Here is a 20420-nt window from a genome sequence, read left to right as displayed (position 1 = left end):
CTTTCTTCCATGGATTGAATTTATATCAAAGCTTAATACAATTTTTTACAGAGACGAGACATAATTTTGCTTTAATTTTATCTATACTCTAACTTTCAAGACAGATCTTCCCATTGTATAGACGCCAGGAGGCTACTTAAGGTTTCTGGGCATCTGTGCAAGTACTTTAGAAAGTCAGACCAGACAGTTTCTCTGGGTACAGCCCACCAGAAACTGGCTGTTTAGAAAGTTTCTATAGAAAGATGTAAAGTGACATAAAAGAAACCTTCAAGGGGAATCTTCCAGGGCATAACATGCTCCGTCCCCAGGACCACAATGAGTTAGAGCTAAAGGATGAAGTGATATTAAAGAACTAAGGAGAAATGCCGGTTAATGCTTTCTTAAGGCTTCCCAAGGTTTCATTCCTAATTTCAAATGTACACCCTCATTTTAATTGTAAATGCTCTAAGTTTTAAAAGTGAACCTATAGGCTACAGGTTTTTAATAGCCGTAATTGTGAAGACAGAATTAAAACGACATGTATTTTATTAGATAGTCCTTTAACTTAGTATCTATTCAAACTTTTTTAAAAGAAGGGATTTATGCATCAACTGATAGAACTTTTTTTTATACAGAATAAAATTAAAATGTGTCCAATTATAAAAACACAAATATAATAACCAGGTAATTTTAAGTAGTTTGGGAGGAAAGTATACTGCTGCTTAGACATAACCTTAGCTTCTTAAATTCAAAGAAATTAATATCTTCAGGCCAGGTATGGGAGACACACCTGGTCCAGAACTTAATTCAAAAGAAAACAAAGGAAAAAAAAAAAAAGGAAAAAAGTCAATGCCTGAACTTTAAAGACTTTTAAGTTATAGACATAACCAAAATTGCTACTGCAGTCAGCAATATTGATTTGTTTTCATTACATGTATCTCAGATCACAAAGAATTTATAAGGTTGTTTTATAAATTCTTAATACAAACTAGTGTATGCGCAGTCACTATAAAAGCCAGGCTCTGCACATAATCAGCATCGTTATACAAAGAAAAGCTGTTCATTCAGGGTCACCAATGTCAAAATTCAAAGACTCCAATTAGTTCTTTACTCACTTGGTGTGCTATAATAAGCCTTGAATATTTTCAGCCCGTTACAATATAGACATTACTTTAACTGAGACACACTGAGTAATATCAATTGCCAAAAATCTTTGATTGATGATTCAAGTTGCAGCAGAAGTCACTTCCACAGGAAAGATTCATGCATTTAAACAGAGTATTTACGCAAGAGAACTGCAGAGCAAACTATTACGGGGTCAAAGTTTAAATTTTGCAACTGGAATTTTTATGTCTAAGCATATATTTTCCTTGCTTTCATTCATCCTAATGCACCTATGCCATATAATCCTTTTTGGAAGCTTAACGCTTTGCATTTCTAGAGAATCAAAATCCCGTTCGGCTTCTCTCTGACTGTGGAACAGCAGTAGTTGTAGGGCTGAGACTTCTAAATTAGTATTTTCTATCAATGTTATTTTATTATTATAAACCAGTAGTTTCCAATCTTCTTAATCACCTCTGCAACATATGTTTTAATTAGAAATAGAAACAAGAACAACATTAAAAATGCAAAATTAATAAATATAGTTGTATCATAACCTGACATTGATTAGACTAAGTCCAATGATAAGAAATAAGGTACTGTGTACAGATACATCTACATCCAGCTTGGGAAAGGTGTTCCAACACACTGATTCTAACTTATCCCAAAATACTTGGTATAATTACAATTTTGCATTAGGCTGGGCACTTATTTAAGAAATATCATGGCATTTTAATCTTAATTTCAAAATGTCACACGTTCTTATTCAGGTTTCTCCTGGTATCCCGAAATGTAAGTCTCTCAACGAGTAGCGCATCTACAGAGCTTGAGTTCTAACCTTTGCTTTTTGTTCCTGTCTTTTGTCCTCCCACACCATTTCTTTGTCTTACTTTCTCAGCACCGTGTGCAGTTAAAGAGCTGTTGTCAGCTCCTTCTACCAGGAAACTGCAACAAACTCTGCTGCTGTTGATGGAAACAAGTGGCATTTACACAAAGCGATGCTCAAACCCTCTGTGACTAATTGTGCTATTAGAGGGTTTTTTTATTTTCTAGAAAGTATTCACAAATCTCTTCTATATGTGCATATGGCTCATTTTGAGGTATCAGCCTATCTCAAGGCTTGAAAACAGCAACCATTAATAGAAGCAATTACTGAGGACTAAGTGGTCTCATCTAAATCAAAAGTCTTTAATTTCTAGGAAAGTTCACATAGAACTATATGTTTGGCTGGAAAAAATAGTTGCTAAATACTGTGTGTGCTAAATGACCCTAAAAAGTTTAAAAACATTATGTAAGGAATGTTTTTACCTACTGCTCTCATAAATGTAAGTAATATTGAAAATGGAAGTAATGTGAGGGTACAATTTTGAAAATCTTTGAGAAAAGTAATTATGGACTCCCTTGTGTAACAATACAGAACTTGATATCATTATCTGCATTTTTATACTAATGAATAGTTTAATTTCTGTCTATATAGTGATGGAGCACAACTTTTCCCTACTGTAAGCAATGTAATTACAAAAGTGCAGTATTTACCTTCGTTTACTAAAGATACAAGTGTTACACAAGGGCTCTTCTGTCACATCCCCACCCCTTATAACTTCTGATTTCCCTCAGTAATTTCAACAACATTTGAAAGCAACAGATAAGTTGTATAAATACTTATATTTCTATAAATTTCTATGAGGTTAATGCTCCCATTAAAGAAAAGCAAACAAAGCTCAGCTGTTTTACACTATGGCCAGCCATCTGCTGCCCATCAGCAGAAACGTAGCTCTGATCAGCCACAGTCTGGTTTTTCTCCCGCTTGATGGAATGTCCTGAGAAACGGGGAGAGAGTCAGTGAGGTCCTGGGAGCAAAGTGCATAACCACAGAAGAACAGTTTGTTAAACTATGAGGTTAATTTTTGCATTCTCAGAAATGGAACCGAAAGTTTCGTATGCAATATAAAATGGACCAGGTTTTTCTAGCTTTTATTGAAAAGAACCATCCCATTGAGCTTAGCTTTGTTCAAGGACGAGCAGCACATCATGTGTATCGTTTCATTACGGAATATGCCTGCTATTTATTACAAATACATGTAAGGTTACACCTCCAGCAAAAAGCATTTTTGGTACTTAAAATTCTACATTAGGACCCTTGTTTTGAAGTATGAAGTATCATTTTTAGCAAAAGAGAGTCTCTCATAGAGATCTTATTTGTTTACAAAAAAACAGTCGTCTTTCATGATAAAAAACATTGTAAAGGTATCAGTATCTACAAAGCTGGTTTGAGGTATTGCAGATTTTAGGGGTGGTGGTGTTTGCTTTGGTGGTGTTTTGCAATTACACTTAGAGAAGACTATTATATAGCTTTTATTTACTTGTATTGACTGGAGTAGGCGGTTATTTCACTGTCGTTGCGTAACCACTTAAATTCCAAGGGCCAGCTGCCTTCGGCAAGGCACGTAAGGACCAGTCGGTTTCCTTCCAAGTGTATCTGGGGCAAGCCTGGTTCAGTCTTGAAGTACGGTGCAATGTCATCTGAAAAACAGAGGGAAAATGGCTCTGTAAACTATCGAAGCAAGTATTGTATAAGCCACCGATATTTAGCTCTTTTCTTCTCAAAATGGCCATTGTAAAACAAGAGACAATGTGATTCACTAGTTAAGTTTTACGCTGTTATATTCATAACTAAGGTTTATCTTTAGAAGCAGAACTCACAAGATCTTGATACCCTTCGTCCTTGGTAAAGACCTTCGTCTTTAGAAGAGAAGTGCCCACTCAGACAAGCTTTTGTCCGTATTTACCACCGGTACATATAAGAATTTCAGCATTGTCTACTGTGGCAGGCAGCGAACAGCCCTATCGGCTTTTTATTTTTTTCCTTCTCCTCTCCAAGGATTAAATCCACTCAAAGCTTTTTTTTTTTATTATTTCTTGAATAGAAACCAGAAGAGTAATCTTGGATAGAAATGATTATCACAGCAGGAGAAGTCGCAGGGTAAATGAAGAATTTTGATAGAAAAAAAGAATTTAGAAAAAAACACCTCACGAAATCGCAAGATTAATGTGTTTTTCAACGTTATTGCCAACCAAAAATGTGTTAAATTATATTACCTGAAACCACTAACGGATTTGGAATTAGGGTACTTCAATAATGTTCAAGGGTCACATGGAGTCTCAAACTCTCGCTCTCCCGTGGATCACAAATGCTCAAAATACTCCAAGCAGCAAAATTCTCGACTGGTAAATTGCCAAAGCTCCTCTCAAATGCAGATTTATTACAAGTCTACACGGGTTGGAGACCTGCCCCTCTTCACCTCTGGAAGATGCAGGTTTTCACACTTTACGCATCAAATTTCTACTTGTAACTATGTAGGAACTACAGACTTAATCTCACAAGTTTACAAATACCTTCTCTAACCAAAATTAACATGTTTATGCAGATATATAAAATACACAAGTTACAGTCAAAGTCAGAGATTTAAACCAAAATATGGAATAATCTTTAATAGGTAGACGCTACTGCATTCTGCCTTTTAGGAGTGCAGTCTGTGTGTATTTTATATATCAAATAAATTTTTAAAAAGATACACAGATGTTGTCCCAGTGCAACTAACCATTTAGTTAAATTGCTAATCTTTCTTTTAAAACTTATTTTAGATTAATCTTGGGTATTTTTATAGTTGCTATTTAAAGAGTTTAAGCTCTCATTTCCAGTTTATGGGGAAGTGACCTCACGTGTTATTCAAGGCCGGCTGAAATTTTTGAATCAGGTCACAAACTCTAATTTTTAATAGTTGACAGCCACAAGAGAGCCCCCACACACGAGGGAAGAAGGAGCTCAAGGCAAGGGGTGTTGGTGGCTCTCAAGGTGTCCTTGTGTTTCACTGCAGACTGGGACAGCACTGGAGATGGCAACCTCTCCAAGCCCTTATCTTGTGCTTTGCCTCTTATCAGGGAAGTTTTATTACTCAGCAGCAACACAGTGGCTCGTTATCAGCCTGATGGGAGGGTCTAGGGCAGCAGCTGGGCTTCGGCTGACTCTGGTCACAGGGTGACAGTCACCAAACTATTTGCTACAATTGGCTGTAAAGTTGACCATCAGCTGCATACACATCGGATGATTTTGTCTTGACAAATTGTCTCCCTAGTTTTTAGAATTTAACTTCAGAAAGCTGTATCTCTGCAGATAAAAAGCACATCACCTTAAAGCAATACAAAATCTGACCTAACAAACCGAATTAAAAAAACCCCATATTTTGAAGTAAGGCCCTTTTTCCGATTTGCAGCATTTGAAACAATTTGTTTTTCAAACAACTTTATTAATGGCTAGTGTAATATGTTCTTGAAATTGGATATACAGGAAGCTATGACAATTCAACGTAAGAGAAAACAGGAACAGTTCCAAGCCAGCAGATAGTCCCAGGCAAACCAAAGATCTTTTTGTGCACTTCTCCACTCTATTACATGACTGAGATTATATTCTGCAAAGCTATTTTTTTTTTTGTTTTAATGGCTGCAAATTTTATGAAGACATCTTCTCAATTCCCATTTTCTCCTAACTAGTAAAATCCACCAATATTTTAAAATTCTGTAAAGAAAAATGTAAGTCAGAGTTAGACAATGTTAGTGTGAAATACAGTTATTTTACCCAGAGCAAAAAGCAATTTTTTAGAACAATATTTCTAAACAAGTGAGGAAATGTTAAATCCTTTCAGAGGCCTCACATATATTTTCAGGAGTCTCCCAAAGGAGTTATGAGACAGACATTCTACCCTTGGAAGATTAAAGGTGTCAGGTTTCCTCCGGAGATGAAAAGGCAGCGGCAGGGAGTTGTGCTGGTATTTAGGGGAAGGGGACGTAACACAGCCCAATTGGTAAACAGAAATGATTAGTGACACGTCCCCTGAAAACAATGACATTTACTTGCTGGGACATAGAGGCTCATATAGAACTTGTAAAACTATTCCTTCCTGAGGAAAGTTGAGCCTTTCGGGGAGATTACAATGAAAGCGGTACCTGCACTATAAACCTCTACCCGAGTAATTTGTTGATCCTGTTTTCCAGTGGTTTAAAGACTCAAGCAGCATAACCTCCTTCATTATTTCACTCTGAATTATCCACTTACTCCTTCTACCTTACGTCTTTCCAAGAACAAATGATTTATTTGAAAGACGAAGACGGCTGCCCACAAGTCTGTCATTCAGCCCTACATTTCCTACTCAAATATTCCAAACCCAGTGATGCTGCAACCCACTCAGAGCTATCTCCCATTTAAAGTATCACAATCAAGCCGGTATTACATGAAAATGATTCTCAAAACTCAATCCAATTCTGGTAGAAGCTAAAATTTAATAGACCCAGGGGAATATTTTTATAAAGAATATAGCATGCTTTATAAATTACCCCAGCTCTCTGGAAGATTTACTTAAACCCTTGAAGTAATTTTATCTTCTAATCTTTTATTCCTGACTTTCTCATCAATCACATAACATCAGTTTATCAAATTCAATTATGTAATCAGAGCTCACTAAATATTCCCTGAAAGCAGAAATGAAAATAAAATACTGAGCAAAGATTCCATGAAGAGAGGTAGCGGTAAAGCTTTGATGACTTTGGCATTTCTGTGGCAGAGGCTGCTCCCACCGCAAACACGTGATCGAAAGGGGGCTGCACCCTCAGCTTCACATCCTGAAGCTGGAATGAAAAGCAGAACTTTAAATCGGACCTACAAGGACAAGTTTGGTTGTTACAGAGCATCCCAGGGAAACAGGAAAATTGGCAAGAAAAATGAAAGCCATCTCAAAAAGAACTGGAACTGAGGGATGGAAGATACAAAGGTCCTTTAATAGGTATGAGATACCTACACTTCGTTAATTAAATACAGGAAGGGCTCACCATAAGGGTAACCTTGGCGAATCAAGGGTTTAGAAGCCATGAGAGCATCTCAGTTTTTATTCTCTTGAAGGATGGAGCAAAAAGCTACTAAAAAGAATCAGGGATAATAAAATACTGGAATTAATATTCTCAGCTAAAATAGTTTTCTGCCTACCAAAAAAAAGGAAAAAAAAAAGCAAGAGTTCATACTATACACTGTTGCTTTCTTCTAAATGCTAAATGTGTTAATACTTCCAGTCTCTCTGGCTCTTCAGCTACGCTGTTTTAAAAATAAAACTAATAATAAAAAAAAAAGTCTGAGCTGCAAGGATGAGTGAAAGGATGCACATCTACACATACATACAGCTGCCACAAATTGTCATTAAGTCTGCCTACCAAACTCCTAACATCCTAACTAGTATCCTTAAAAGAATAGTGCAGATTTATTTTTATGTAAATCTCAAGAAAAATAGGATGGAATATGCCAAAATTATCTGGAAATTAGCCCCCAAACATGTCTGCCTTGCTTTTGTGCATCACTAAACTGCACAAGTTCCATTATACTGCCAGGTTGGCCCGTCTATTTTCTTTCTTTGGTACATGCAAAGCTTAGATGGATTTTATTTCAAAATATAGTTTCAGGACCTAATTCAACAATGCCCAGACACTTCTGTTTGGATTAATGCTGATATTTAAATATAAAAATGGTGCTGTATGCAATTGTTATCTGCTCTGGGCTCCTGCCCAGCCCTAGCAGATGAGATGTGTCACAGAAAAGCTGAGAGCTCGCCCATACTCTCTTCTCCCTGAAAATCATGTTCAGGCACAAACTTACAAATAAAACATGTAAGAGGAGAAGGCATTCTCTGACTGTACAGAGAGAATGAAAAAAAAAATTCCAAGAGTTGCTACTCATTAGTTTACCAAGGGAACCTAATCTCATAAGGATGGCGTGAATGAACACGACTTCAGAAACTGAGGAGAGAACCATCTCAGGGACCTCAAACATACCCTCTAATAAACCCATTAACGAAATTTGGCTAATGATTCTTAGCCCTCTAACAGCTTACATTTGTAAAATACATAAACCAAAGTCAGATTAAATAGACCTTTCAATTACTACAAGGTGCTACAAGATCTTGAAAGCAGTCCCGCAGTCCTATCCCTCAGGAATTCGTGTATTTTAATTAAAGATGCAATTTGATCTTGAACACCTCTATCCTACTGAGGAAAGGGAAGTTACCGTACTCCAGAGAAGTACCACAACACCTTCAGCAGTGAAAAGCGCTGCAACTACCCTGGTAAAATCTCAGTATTATCTCCAGAAATGTCAGATATCAACAGTTACAGGTAAAAATCACGTGTTTACATCTTGAGAAAAGCAGTTACTGTAGTGCCGAGCACACTCAGAGGAAGAATAACGTAGTGAGTGCAGAGAACAGGTTAAGAGATCCCCACTGCCATTACTATTTGTCTTTGTTACATATCTCTACTTTAATGTCATTTTTAGGTGAGCCATTATTGCATATTAAAAGTAGATTAACCTGTCCATAAATGAGCAAGTCAGAGCAAATACAGCTCAGCCACTAACAAATTGCTTTGAGCAGCTGTCTTTCCATCGCTCAGTTCACCCAACAGATATGAGATAGAAAATAAATTTTTCTGAGATACATTTTTCACTAAACCCAAATAAAAATACAATTAGTTGATTAAAAACCACGCCTATATTGATTTTAGCTTATTAGTCCCTAGTCAAAGCATGATGCACATCACCCTGTCTTCATGTGCATGTCTAAAGCTACAATCAACTGACACAGAAAAATAAAAACCAGAACATCTCAGAGGAATTTTCAGGAAAATGAGATGAGATAAATAATTTACATAGGGAGGCTGAAAGATCAGCACAGGAGAAGAGCAACACTACAGAAATGCTTTTGCTCTCCCTGTTTGCAAGGAAAAGGGATGTGAGCCATCTTCAGGCAGGTTAATGATAACTGCCACAAAAAGAGCATTTTAAACGATCTGTCTAGGGGATCGAATGCATAATACAGAAGTATAGAGAAATTAAAAAGGAAAGGAGAGTCAGGAAACCCAAAACCCAAACTGAAGACAGGAAGAATCTTCTCAGTAATCCAAAGAAAGTAGGTACAAGTAGGGACAGCAGAATGCATCAAGAAGAGATTAAAACTGGGCTGTGACTTTCACAGCTGGGTAGGAGCTGCTCTGTTCTGACTGACAGCTGGGAACCGTAGCCTTCGGGGGGATCCGGACCGTTTTCTTCTTATTCCCAAGTTGGATATGGGAAAGATTTTTCTCTTTTTCCTTTTCAAAAGGACCTTTTAATATTATAATCTTAGTTCCTGATACGCAGGCATACGTCTGGATGCAAGTTGTATTCTCTTGTGGAAATGAACTTCAATAGCTTCTATAGCGTAAGAATAACAGAGGAATTACTATATAGTAAATCTTGGGAAATGCACCAAGACGTCAGATTGAACTCAGATATATTCGAATCAATCTTCTTTTGAATTCAAACCTTCTAAAATGCATTGGTGAGACACTGTGAAAGTTAGAACATGATCTATTCATAAACTGTCAACAATGTCAAACATACATTAGAGCATTCAGTCACTTTAACAGTATTGATTTGCAGGAAGGCTATTCTACCCAAAATATCAGATATTTGAGATTCAAATTTTCTTGGTTGGAAGTGTGACATAAATCACCAAGTACAACAATTAAATTTAAATTGCATTTTACCTCATTCTAAGCCTGGATTTGAAAGGATTGATGCATCACAGTGAATATTTCATTAAAATATCAGGTTATTTTTCAAATATACTACCGTAGTTAAGAATTTTCACACAATGGTATAAAACATTCCCTTAAAATGGATTTCCTGAACTTTTATCAAAGACAGTATCTGATTTTATATTGGAATAATACTGAAGCAACTGTATTTAAATCAGTCTTTCTTCCTCAATTTCATAAGTCAAGTAAATGAGCCCACACTACCCTTTTTTGTCCTCCTATAGATAAGAAAGATAACCTGCTTGTTCGATACCCCTACTGTAATCTCTAAATGCAAATAGAGTATCAGCTGAGGTTGATGGATAGTGCTTTTAAAGGTTTAATTGGGGATGGAATTAAATTGTTTTAGGACTCAGCAATTTCTGTGAGGAAACCTACATATTTCTAGAATAAGTGACATTTATTTCTTTTAAATGCACAGTCACTGGGAGACAAGATTTCAATGGGTAACTTTTTTTGCCTTGAATAGGTCAAATAACTAATTGGCAAGTTAGTTATTGGGTAATTGCCAATCATATATTTGATTTGGATGGAAAAAATATTGAACTGCAGATTGCATACCTGTTGCACGCCATCCCAAGAGGAAAACTAAACATTCTGTAATGTATAGTTATGATTAGCTTTCAACAATTCAATAGAACAGGAGTCCCAAGTGGCAAGAATGAGTGTTTCACGCTGATAGTTAAGTAGATTTAATTAAAAATTCTTTTTTTTTTTTTTTTTTTAAATTGAAGCATCAGTTGTCTATCTCAGAATTACCTAAATGGCACTGCAGATTCCATTTTGCTTCTAAGCTCCTCACTCCTTGATGCAAATAGACAAAATCTTGACTAATACATCGTATTGTTTAAAAGAACAAACATCAGAATTCATTCCCTTTGAAACTTTTAGAGTTCCAAAACACACCCCACAAAATGACTTGCTGCAGGAAAACCTGTTCTAATATTTCCAATGTTTCTACCTTGTTTTAAGGCGCAGACAATTCCTCTGAGGCTTCCTCCATTTTCCCCCACAAAGAGCTTTAGATGGACTACAAAAATATATTTGCATGTTAGGCTGAGATGAGACACCAGGAAAAAGCTAGAGCAGTTTTTTTATGTTAAAAAAGAAAATCTTACTCCCTAACACAACACACTGCCATCTATTTAAAGACCACCCTTTCAATCACTCCAGGATCACATCTTGAAGAAGAATTCCCTTTTGAGAAAAGATTTCCTGAGTTTTATTAGAAACACTCAGAACTGAAAGGAGGAGGGTCTGCAGAAGCACAAAAGAGAATTTTTACAGGATCTGGATTCTGACAGAAAAAAAGACAGTGGTCGGTAACATCACTGCATTTAAAATTCAACTCTCTTGGTTATCCCCAAATATACTGGGACTGTCACACATGCAATTGTATCATTCTTTTCTTAAAATTTATTTCTTTAGCAGAACAGCCAAGGAGAAAAACAACCCCCTCCCCTCAAAAAAAAAACAAAAACCAAACCAAAAAAAGACTTGGTATCATTTTAACTGAGCCTCAAGCAGCTCCTGATGTATTAACCTAAAGTCCAACTAAGGTTTCCTTTTCCCATTTAATTTCCACACCTCATGTTTTAGTTCCACTTTCTGACCTCCTGTAATACTTCAGTTGAGTCAGGGCAAAATAAATGCTGGTTTGTTGTATATCAGAAGGCAATCACAATCCACAGCTTCATGAATTCACAGAATATCTGCTGTAAGATTAAAAATCATGAAGATACAGATGATGTTCTTATGTTATGTTTAGTGTACCTCATCCTCGAAAAAGGCTGCAGAATTATTTTTGGAAACATTCAGAATGATATCTTAAAGAAAGTTGCAAATGTACTGAGAGAAAAAAGATATAATAGTGTACAAAGTGAACAAAGAAAAGAGAACCCATTAACTATCAAAACCAAACCCAAACCTCCAAAGCAACCTGCAGCCTCTCTGGGCTGAATTTGGTATCGAAGCAGAACCTCCATGCTTTTTATATTCTCTTCATATCTCTTGATGTTTAGAATCACAGAACTGTCAAGGTTGGAAGGGACCTTTCATACATTGAGTTGAACCATCAACCCAACACTGACAAAACCACCACTAACCCATGTCCCTCAGCACCACGTCTACCCATCTTTTAAATACCTCCAGGGATGGCAACTCCACCACTTCCCTGGGCAGCCTCTTCCAAGGCTTAATAATCCTTTCAGTGTAAAAATTTCTCCTAATATCCAATCTAAACCTCTCCTGGTACGACCTGAGGCCATTTCCTCTTGTCCTATTGCCTGTTACTTGGAAGAAGAGACTGACCCCTACCTCTCTACAAACTCCTTTCAGGAGGTTTACAGAGACTTGCGGAGCTCTCAAGGAAATAAGTTGTTACTGTTCAAATCTCGACACACAGTAGGTGGAAGTCAAAACTGCCTTACAGAAACAGAATCCGAATCTAGCAGGACTTCCTTCATTCTCTTAGTGACAAAGGAAGCTACCGTTGCTATGACATAATCTACAATCTCTGGTCACTCTCGGGTGCACTGAAATAGTCCAACTGATACCAGGATAAAAGCAAGATGAAACCATAGTGAACATTTAATAGAACAGAAAAAAACATAAAAGCGCTATCCACAAGTTTGTCCTTGGAGTAAGAGGCATTCTCGGTTATTTTGTAGAAGATAAATTAAATCTAAAAGGTAAACAGCTGACGAGTGTCTGGAAGTACCAGAACAGAAACACGAGTGCAGCAGGAGGGAACAATGGCACACAAAAGGCACCGCTGGACTTGAAAGCCATGGAAGGCCGCTTATTTATTATTTCAAGGAGGGAATTATTTCTAAATAGCAAAGCAGCTATGAATATCCACAAAAGATATAAACACACATCTCTTTTGATGAAGGGGACTGAAGGGGAAATGATTCATGCAGAAACCTTTGTTAAGAACAACGCCCACTCCTTACCGCTATTGTTATTTTGTTTACATGTAACTTGTAATTTTCTTTTTTTGCCCTTTAAACTTGAAAAATGTAAATAGGTTTATAAATTGGATAAGGCCTGCCTCAACAAAGACAATTCAAAGGATCTCAGTGGTGGTACTGAATCCAAGGGTGGTTAGTACAGGTTCATATGCTGTACTCAACAGAGACAGGATTGTTCATGTCCTTATCTGATGCTGAATTAGGACAAAAGCACAACCAAATGTCACAGAACTCAACTGAAATATTCCCATCGTCTTAAGCGAAGTCTGGAGCAGGCACCTGGTTAGTGCTTGAGGAGGAACAGAAGCACAAAGTGACCCTTGCAGAGCTCCCCAAGTATCTCATTGTGGAATTTGTGCAGCCAAGTGGCTGTCACAGTGCAGAGGGACACAGGGACACGCACCTTCACACGCTGCCATGCAGAAGTTAGGAAGCCCTAATTAAGGGCCAGATTAAAGGCTCTTTGAAAACCTGACATAAATTGGCTCCCTTAATTTTCTCTAATATCTTCACTTATTTCTGCGTCTCTCACACTAAACCCTTTCAGAACTATCCAAGGGGAATTCTTTCCCCACCTCAGGGATAATACACATATCTAGAGACTACAGAATTATTTTCAACAAAGCGGATGAAACACATAATTTCTTCTTGTCAGAAGCTGGAAGAAACATATCACTGTTCTTGAAAACATAACTCAGCTTGACATATCTGAAGGCAAAAAAAAGGCGTTAGTTTATTAATCTGGGTATTTTATTTAATTTTCTTTGGGTTATAAATAAGCAGCGAGTTAATACTGTTTTCAACTTTTGACAGTTCTAATGTTAATTACATGTACTGGATTTTATAAATCAATACTTCTTACATAAAGTGTTATTTAACTTGCCAAGTGTAGGAATAGATCAATGCATTTACTGTTCTCGCTAACATTGATGGATGACATACATCAAAAGGATATGTAAAGGAAAAATAAAAGATTTATTTATAAGTCAGACAGGGTTAAACCCCACTTAGGCAGAGAGGGAACTTAAATAGTGTTTTGAAAATGATGGCATAACTTTATTAAGGTTTGAGAGGTTTTCTTGTTTTGATTTTTTGGGGGTTTGGGTTTTTTGTGGTTTGATGTTTTGGGTTTTTTTTTACTTTTAATGCCAATGCCTGAAGGTATCATAAGCAGATTGCTCTGTGTATAGCACTATTATATTAACTCTGTGTATCCTATAGGATGTAGGAGCACCTCCCAAACTTTAAGTATATTTTCACTGAAGTACCATATTCCTGTGTTCAGCACACAGGAACTCTACCTAAACATGCAACTAGGTGATCAAAAATAAGTAAAGCACAATTGATAATTACTATTTACAAACATGCTACAGTTAACGTGCTCAAAATTTTAAAGGACATACAAGTAAAATTGTGATTGTAAATCAGATTCAAAGTTTTCAAACCGCACTATGAACTGTAATAAAAGAAACCACTCAGTTAAATATCATTCTAAGAGCTTGTACTAAGGCACTATCTTGAAGGGATATACTGCTCACAGTGTTATTCATTATTTATTTGTGCCATTTGTAAAAGAAGACATTAAGTATGTTAAAATTAGGAAATTCCAAAGAACTGAAAACTATTACTCTGTAAGTAACAACAGCAAATCAATAAAATATTGGTTAAAACCCATTATCAGAAGTGTGTATATGTACAGAATGTATAATTATGTACTGAAATAGAAAGGAAAATTGTTTTCCTTCTAGTATGGATAGATTTCTCAGGACAGAAGTAATAATTACCCAATATTTTATGTCCAAATCCCAGAACAGACAATAAAGTCCTTTTACATAAAAAAAATTATCATCAGGAGCAGCTTTTTAAACTTACAAAAGGTTAAGGAGTGTACACTTGAAGAAGTGTTACCCTTTGGAAGCAATTAATGTAATGATTATATTTTAGCACAATTTATCTGACTAGAAAATAAAAAGATACCTCTGTGTTCCATCACCACAACATTAACTTAAGCACAAGTCGGTGCTACTTCATTAGCTCCATTTCTCTGGGCAATAGTCACGAGAAACAACAAATAATGACAATCATCTATGAGTCATGTCAGCGTGTTTATGAAATAATTAACAAAAAGGAAGGACTGAAAAAGAGTGCGGAGTTTAAGTCAAAGAAAAAAGACCAGTAATAAACTTTTCCTCAAAGGTGGTTGGAAAAAGATTAAACTCTATTTAATCAAAATTTTTGAAGCAATAAGAATTAAACCACTTGGTTTACTAGCGAAGGCACATCTTGGAGGACAGTGTAAAACCTTTAATGAGACTGCAAATCGATGCAAGAAAAGTCAGGAGGTTGCCTTCAGAGTTTGAGTATTTTGTCTCATAGGATCAAACAAAAGACTTCCCTTCACAAAAATCATTCTCCAAAATTGTTACAAGGAGCATGAGTATAAAAGAGAAAGGGACTCAACTGCTTTAGGTGAAGCTTGGGATTTTAAGTTTGGTAGAGTTTTGTGCAAGCCCTCAGTCACCTTAAAGAGATGAGAAAATATTGTCTGAGTGAAACGTGAGATTTCTGTACACGTAACCTTTGTGTCCGACTTGGATCCGTGAGCCAGAAGCCAGGAAGAGCCCATGAGCCACTGGCTGAGAGGTCCTACACACAGCACTTACTGGGAAAAATACAGCACAAGGCTTAGTCCCATCTTGCTGGTGAATAATATACAAGCCTTTAAAGAAGAAAGCAACCACCCACACTTATTATACTCTATCATAATCCTGCTCTCGTGTAATCCAACTCAGAAGCACCTGATCATTTCTGCTGGAGCCTAATCAAAGGAATACAGATAGATTCGCTAAATCCTGCTTAGCAGCATTAGACAAATAAAGAGCAAACCTCTACTCTTTGCTTTGGACCTGGACCACCTGACGATAATGGAGATGTATATTCAAAAGGAATATGGAATGAGCCTGAATCTCCATCCACAGGAACTCCTGTATCCTGTAAGAGGGAAGCCCTGGGCGGGTTTACAAGTCGTATAAAATTGCTCACTGAGGGAAACAATCTGCCGACTTAATTCTCTGCAGGATTTCACAAGTCCCTCCAGTCATCTGTTTCTGCTGTATACATTCACATACATCATCAAGCTGACAATTTAGAAACCAGACCAGATGGATATATAACCCAAACCAGTGTTGTTTGTTAAATCTAAAAGCTAATAATCAAAATAATTTCCCTTATTAAACTCCGTGGGAGAAAGGGACAAATATAGTTGATGTATTACACGTATTTACCAGGAGTGCACAACAGGACAATACAGGCTGAGGTTATTTTCACCAGGCTCCACCAGAGAAAAATGTTGATAGCAGAAACGTTCTTCCTATAAAAAGCAAATTACTGCAGGACAAAGAAAGCAGGAAAGGGCATCCTAAATGCTTTCCTTGAGTAGATAAGGCATGGTATTCTTTTTTCCCTAGAGGAAATAATTACATTCTCTGAAAGGACTGGCAACTTCAAGTTATTTTTAAACAAAGAGCAGTTCTTTGTCTAACACCAGTGCTAACTTGTTTTAGGAAAGCAATGGGTGAGGCCAGATCAACAAAGTCAGCTTCACCTTTCACCAGACACTTAATGCCAACCCAGCTAGAAAACAGCCTGGGCTATTTGAGGCTGAAGATTCACAAATAATACTTACTGCTCTCCCTCTTCTGGCTCTGCAATTCCTCACATATTTAGATACAGGACCAAAAAGAATATATCAATATATGCTTCCTGGGTTTTCCAACCTAAAGCCTTACAATAAAATCATTTATCTGAAGTGCATATGAAAACAGTCCAAGTCTAACAACAGAAAAAAACTTGTACAAGCAAATTACAGAAACAGAGTCCTCCAGAAATACCTGGAAAATGGTTTCCTAAATATCAAAAGGGGATTTACAGAAGCAAGGAAAGCCTGTAGCTATTTGCTCAACACACAAAACGCAGATTTTTATAGATTAGCTATTCTGGAGGAGGTCACTGAACCAGAACACAGTCATAATCCTTTAGTGACACACTGATACATAATGCAAACAAACCTCCATTCGCAAGTTCTAATTGCGAGGCAGAACGCACTCGCTCTGCACAGTGGGAATTAAAGCCATCCCAGTAATGAAGTTACTGGGCAGCCTCCTGGGGACTTCCCCCATGGTGTGAATTAGAGAAAAAGAAGGAAAAAGTGCACCAAAGGTACCTGTTCTTATTCTGAAAGGAATTAGCACCTGAATTGCAAAAAACCAAGAGAACAGTTTGGCCAAATATCATTTAACTTTCTGTCGTATATTCCAAATACTCTACAGTTATTATTTTAAGGGCTTAACACAGAAATACTCCTATTCATACATTTTTCACAATCACAGCCTTCATTGATGGCTCTGAAATGTCTTTCCCTAGCATAGATTTTAAAAGGCTTGTTTACGGAGTAGATCTTCTGAAATACATGCTCAACCAGAAGCCCTTAAAAGTAAATAGACTGAAATGCTGGCACATTATTACTGGCTCATTAGGAAGCAAATTAGTTGTTTTTCTCTTTGTTTAGCAATACTCAACAGGTACTTATTTTGACACCGTTTTAATGTGAAAACATATTAAATTAACATGTTCCATGGCTACAGGAAACATTTATTGGAGAAAGGCCAATCCAGCAGCCTCACAACAAAAATGATAATTTCTAAATTAAAGTAATATACTTTAAATTACGTAAGACATTTCTCTACAGGTGCTTCTCGCCAACCCATTCTATCTGACAAAAGCTGATGATTTCTACCCTTCTGCTTCATATTACAATATACCTTAAATACAATGTTTTTATTGAAATAACTAAATAAAATTAATACAAATGCTACCCATGACAAAAAAGCATGACCGGAGTTGACCTGCTCCTCTGCGTATGCAACCAAATAATGAAAATTGTGTATACAAAGTTCAACAATAACCTCTGTTATTTCTCTTCACTATGAACAGAAAACAAGTCCTATTAATAAACAGTCAGGCTAAATTAGGATTAACATAATATTTATTTAGTTCAGACTTTTGGCCTTTAGTTTATATCAGCTTAGAAGTAAACCGAAGAAGTGCAATAATGGCAAATAAAACAATGAAGCAGTAAAAATAGCATGATGATGGATTAAAATATATTGTTCTAGTTGGGAGTCAACAGGGCAAGTGCTTTATAAAAATTACGTTTTCCTTTGACAAAATCAGGACAATACTTGCTGGTACAAGCAATAAAAAAAAACCTCCCATAAAACACTTCCGACTTCGCTTTCCATTTTAATGGCTAGAGGCAAAATTCAGAATACATTTGTCAAGTTGATATTATCAACACAACAGGGGCATGCCTGACTTGTTCTACATTGGTTCTAAAAGTTCACTTTTAGAGGCCATCAGCCAAGAAAGGAGAACACAGGAAGCCGAAATCATTCATACCGGTAAGACACAGAAATATACCTTCAAATATTGAAGAGAAGTTTCAGTAAATATTATCACATATTACTCTGCAAGGCATCAATCACATTCAGTTTAACATTAAAGACCAACCAATCTGAAAATTAAAGGTGATTCGCGCTCTCTCTTTGCTCAGTTTAATGAGACATTCTAGTCTGATCTGTGACAACTCTGCCAACATCTTTAACTTTTTTCCTGGCATCCAAAATTGATTTCAAAGACAGATACTTGAGAAGGCAAGAATACTACAGAAAGGGACATAAGAAAAGCATTGTAAAAAAGAAAATCAAATGCATAGTCCTATCTTTCCCCCTCCCCACCACCACTCCGGTACTTAAAAATCATCTGCGTTATTAAATAACTGAAAGAAAATTCCATTAAAGATTCTTAAATGTATCAGAATGCATCTTGTGCCTTTGAAATGAATACCAGCCACATATATTAAAAACAATTCTTTGCTGTTATACATTGTTCATGTTCTATTTTTGTTCTCTTTGATAATACCTGGACAAGGTTTTTTCACATACTTAGTCAAAGCCTATTCTTTCATGAAAATACACGCCCTTATGTATAGATTTTTTTTCCATTTTAATTTCTTAGATTTCTTTTTTTCCCTACTGAAATTTATAGAGAACAAATGTACTACAGAGATTAAGAAAACAATTGCTTGAATTGTGTAATTCTATGATTTGCCCATAGATTGAATGGTTAGTTGACCTAACTGATAAAAACAATATTCACAAAATTATTTAAATGTCAAAAAAAAGCACCCAACTGCCCAACTCCTTATCAAACACACACTGTCCAAAATTGCAATGAACCCTATGCATTGAGACCCAACATTAAGAACCGCTACTGAAAACTATTGTTGTAACAGGAATTACCGAATCATCCAATGGATTTCCAGGATAACACAGAATGGGTTTGGGCTGCTTATTTTTAATGAGGGCACAATGATATTAGGGCAAGAAGCTCCACTTTGGCACCAATACAATGCTTGTAAGAGAGGGATTTCAACAGCTGCCCTGTACAGATGGTTGCTTTTACTTACAGAGCTTTGAACTGAAGAAAGATTAAATCTATGGATGAGGGACCTTTACCTTGCTGCTTTGCTTGCATAGTTGGCGGAGGAAAAAAAAAGCAAAGATAGATTATAATGAATGTCTTGTTTATATTATGCACACAGTATTTCTTAAATGTACAAAACACAATGTTTATTTGATTTTAGCAGCATGTGGTTTCCACCGAGCACCCTGGAATTCTTCTGAAAAGAATTTCAGCTTTCCTGAATTCTCATCAGAATGTGGAGTATTTAAAAAATGGAAAAACCAAACAAATACAAATTACACAGAAGAAAAAAATCTTGAGTCAAAGTCAGAAGTAACCAGTATAAAAGCAGAATGGCACACATTGCATGACTAATGGTACACGTCTTTGTTCCAAGGTAATTAATCCTGTTTTTCATTGCAAGTTGAAAGAGTCATTGCTGGGAAAACTGCTGGTTTTCTTTAAAACAAGGCATAATAGTGAAGGATTTCGTTTGCTGTGTTGACATAACCTTAGCAAACAGCAATAAACACTATTCAGTGAAAATGTATTTGTATCGAGTTCACAAAACTCGGAAACTCCTGTGCATTTCTGACCTGAGGTTTCCTTTGGGAAAGCCAGTAAGAAAGAGAAAGTCTAGTCACCAGACTTATTAAATATCCTGGTGAATTCCTTGGTTTACTACAAGTGTTTACTGCAAATCGTTGTCTGATAACAGCTGTTCACATGTCACAAGAATATCCGCATCAGTAACAGAGGCTTTTTTGAGCCTTAAAATTGGATATCAATACACTAGATAAAGAAACTACAAAATCCATGGCAGCTATCGCACAACTTCCAGCCTTTTACTTCTGAGCGCTTCTAGTGCACACCAAGGTTCAAAGGAAATATTTATTAATTCTATTCTGGCAGCTATATACTATTTGGAAGCCAAAATGGAAGGAATCTGTGGACTTCTAAGGCAAAAATTTATTTTAAATCGTATAAGAGAATTTGAGAGCTCTAAATTCTCTCAAGAGATTTAAAACTGAAACTGATCTTCTGATTTTTATCAATGACATTTATAAGAAAAATACTTTTTTATAAAGAGAAGTGAAACAATAAAATGCTACTGAAGCACAAAAACCTAAAATTCTGGAAGTCAAGGAAGTCGACCTATTTGTGCATTCTTTG

General features: G+C 36.4%; 1 protein-coding gene across 1 annotated transcript in view; it reads right to left on the bottom strand.

The window, feature by feature from the left end:
* The window catches only part of SDK1 (sidekick cell adhesion molecule 1), a 403349-nt gene that overhangs the window by 280560 nt on the left and 102369 nt on the right, over positions 1–20420 (bottom strand). Inside the window, exon 2 of the mRNA XM_074158262.1 lies at positions 3444–3603. Coding sequence (XP_074014363.1) covers positions 3444–3603 — 160 coding nt within the window. The remainder of the gene's footprint in view (positions 1–3443; positions 3604–20420) is intronic.

This window comes from Numenius arquata, chromosome 14, assembly GCF_964106895.1.
Source record: "Numenius arquata chromosome 14, bNumArq3.hap1.1, whole genome shotgun sequence".
In the NCBI taxonomy this organism is placed as follows: domain Eukaryota; kingdom Metazoa; phylum Chordata; class Aves; order Charadriiformes; family Scolopacidae; genus Numenius; species Numenius arquata.
The sequence above is the reverse complement of the archived record's forward strand: the minus strand, read 5'-3'. Positions and strand labels throughout refer to the sequence as shown.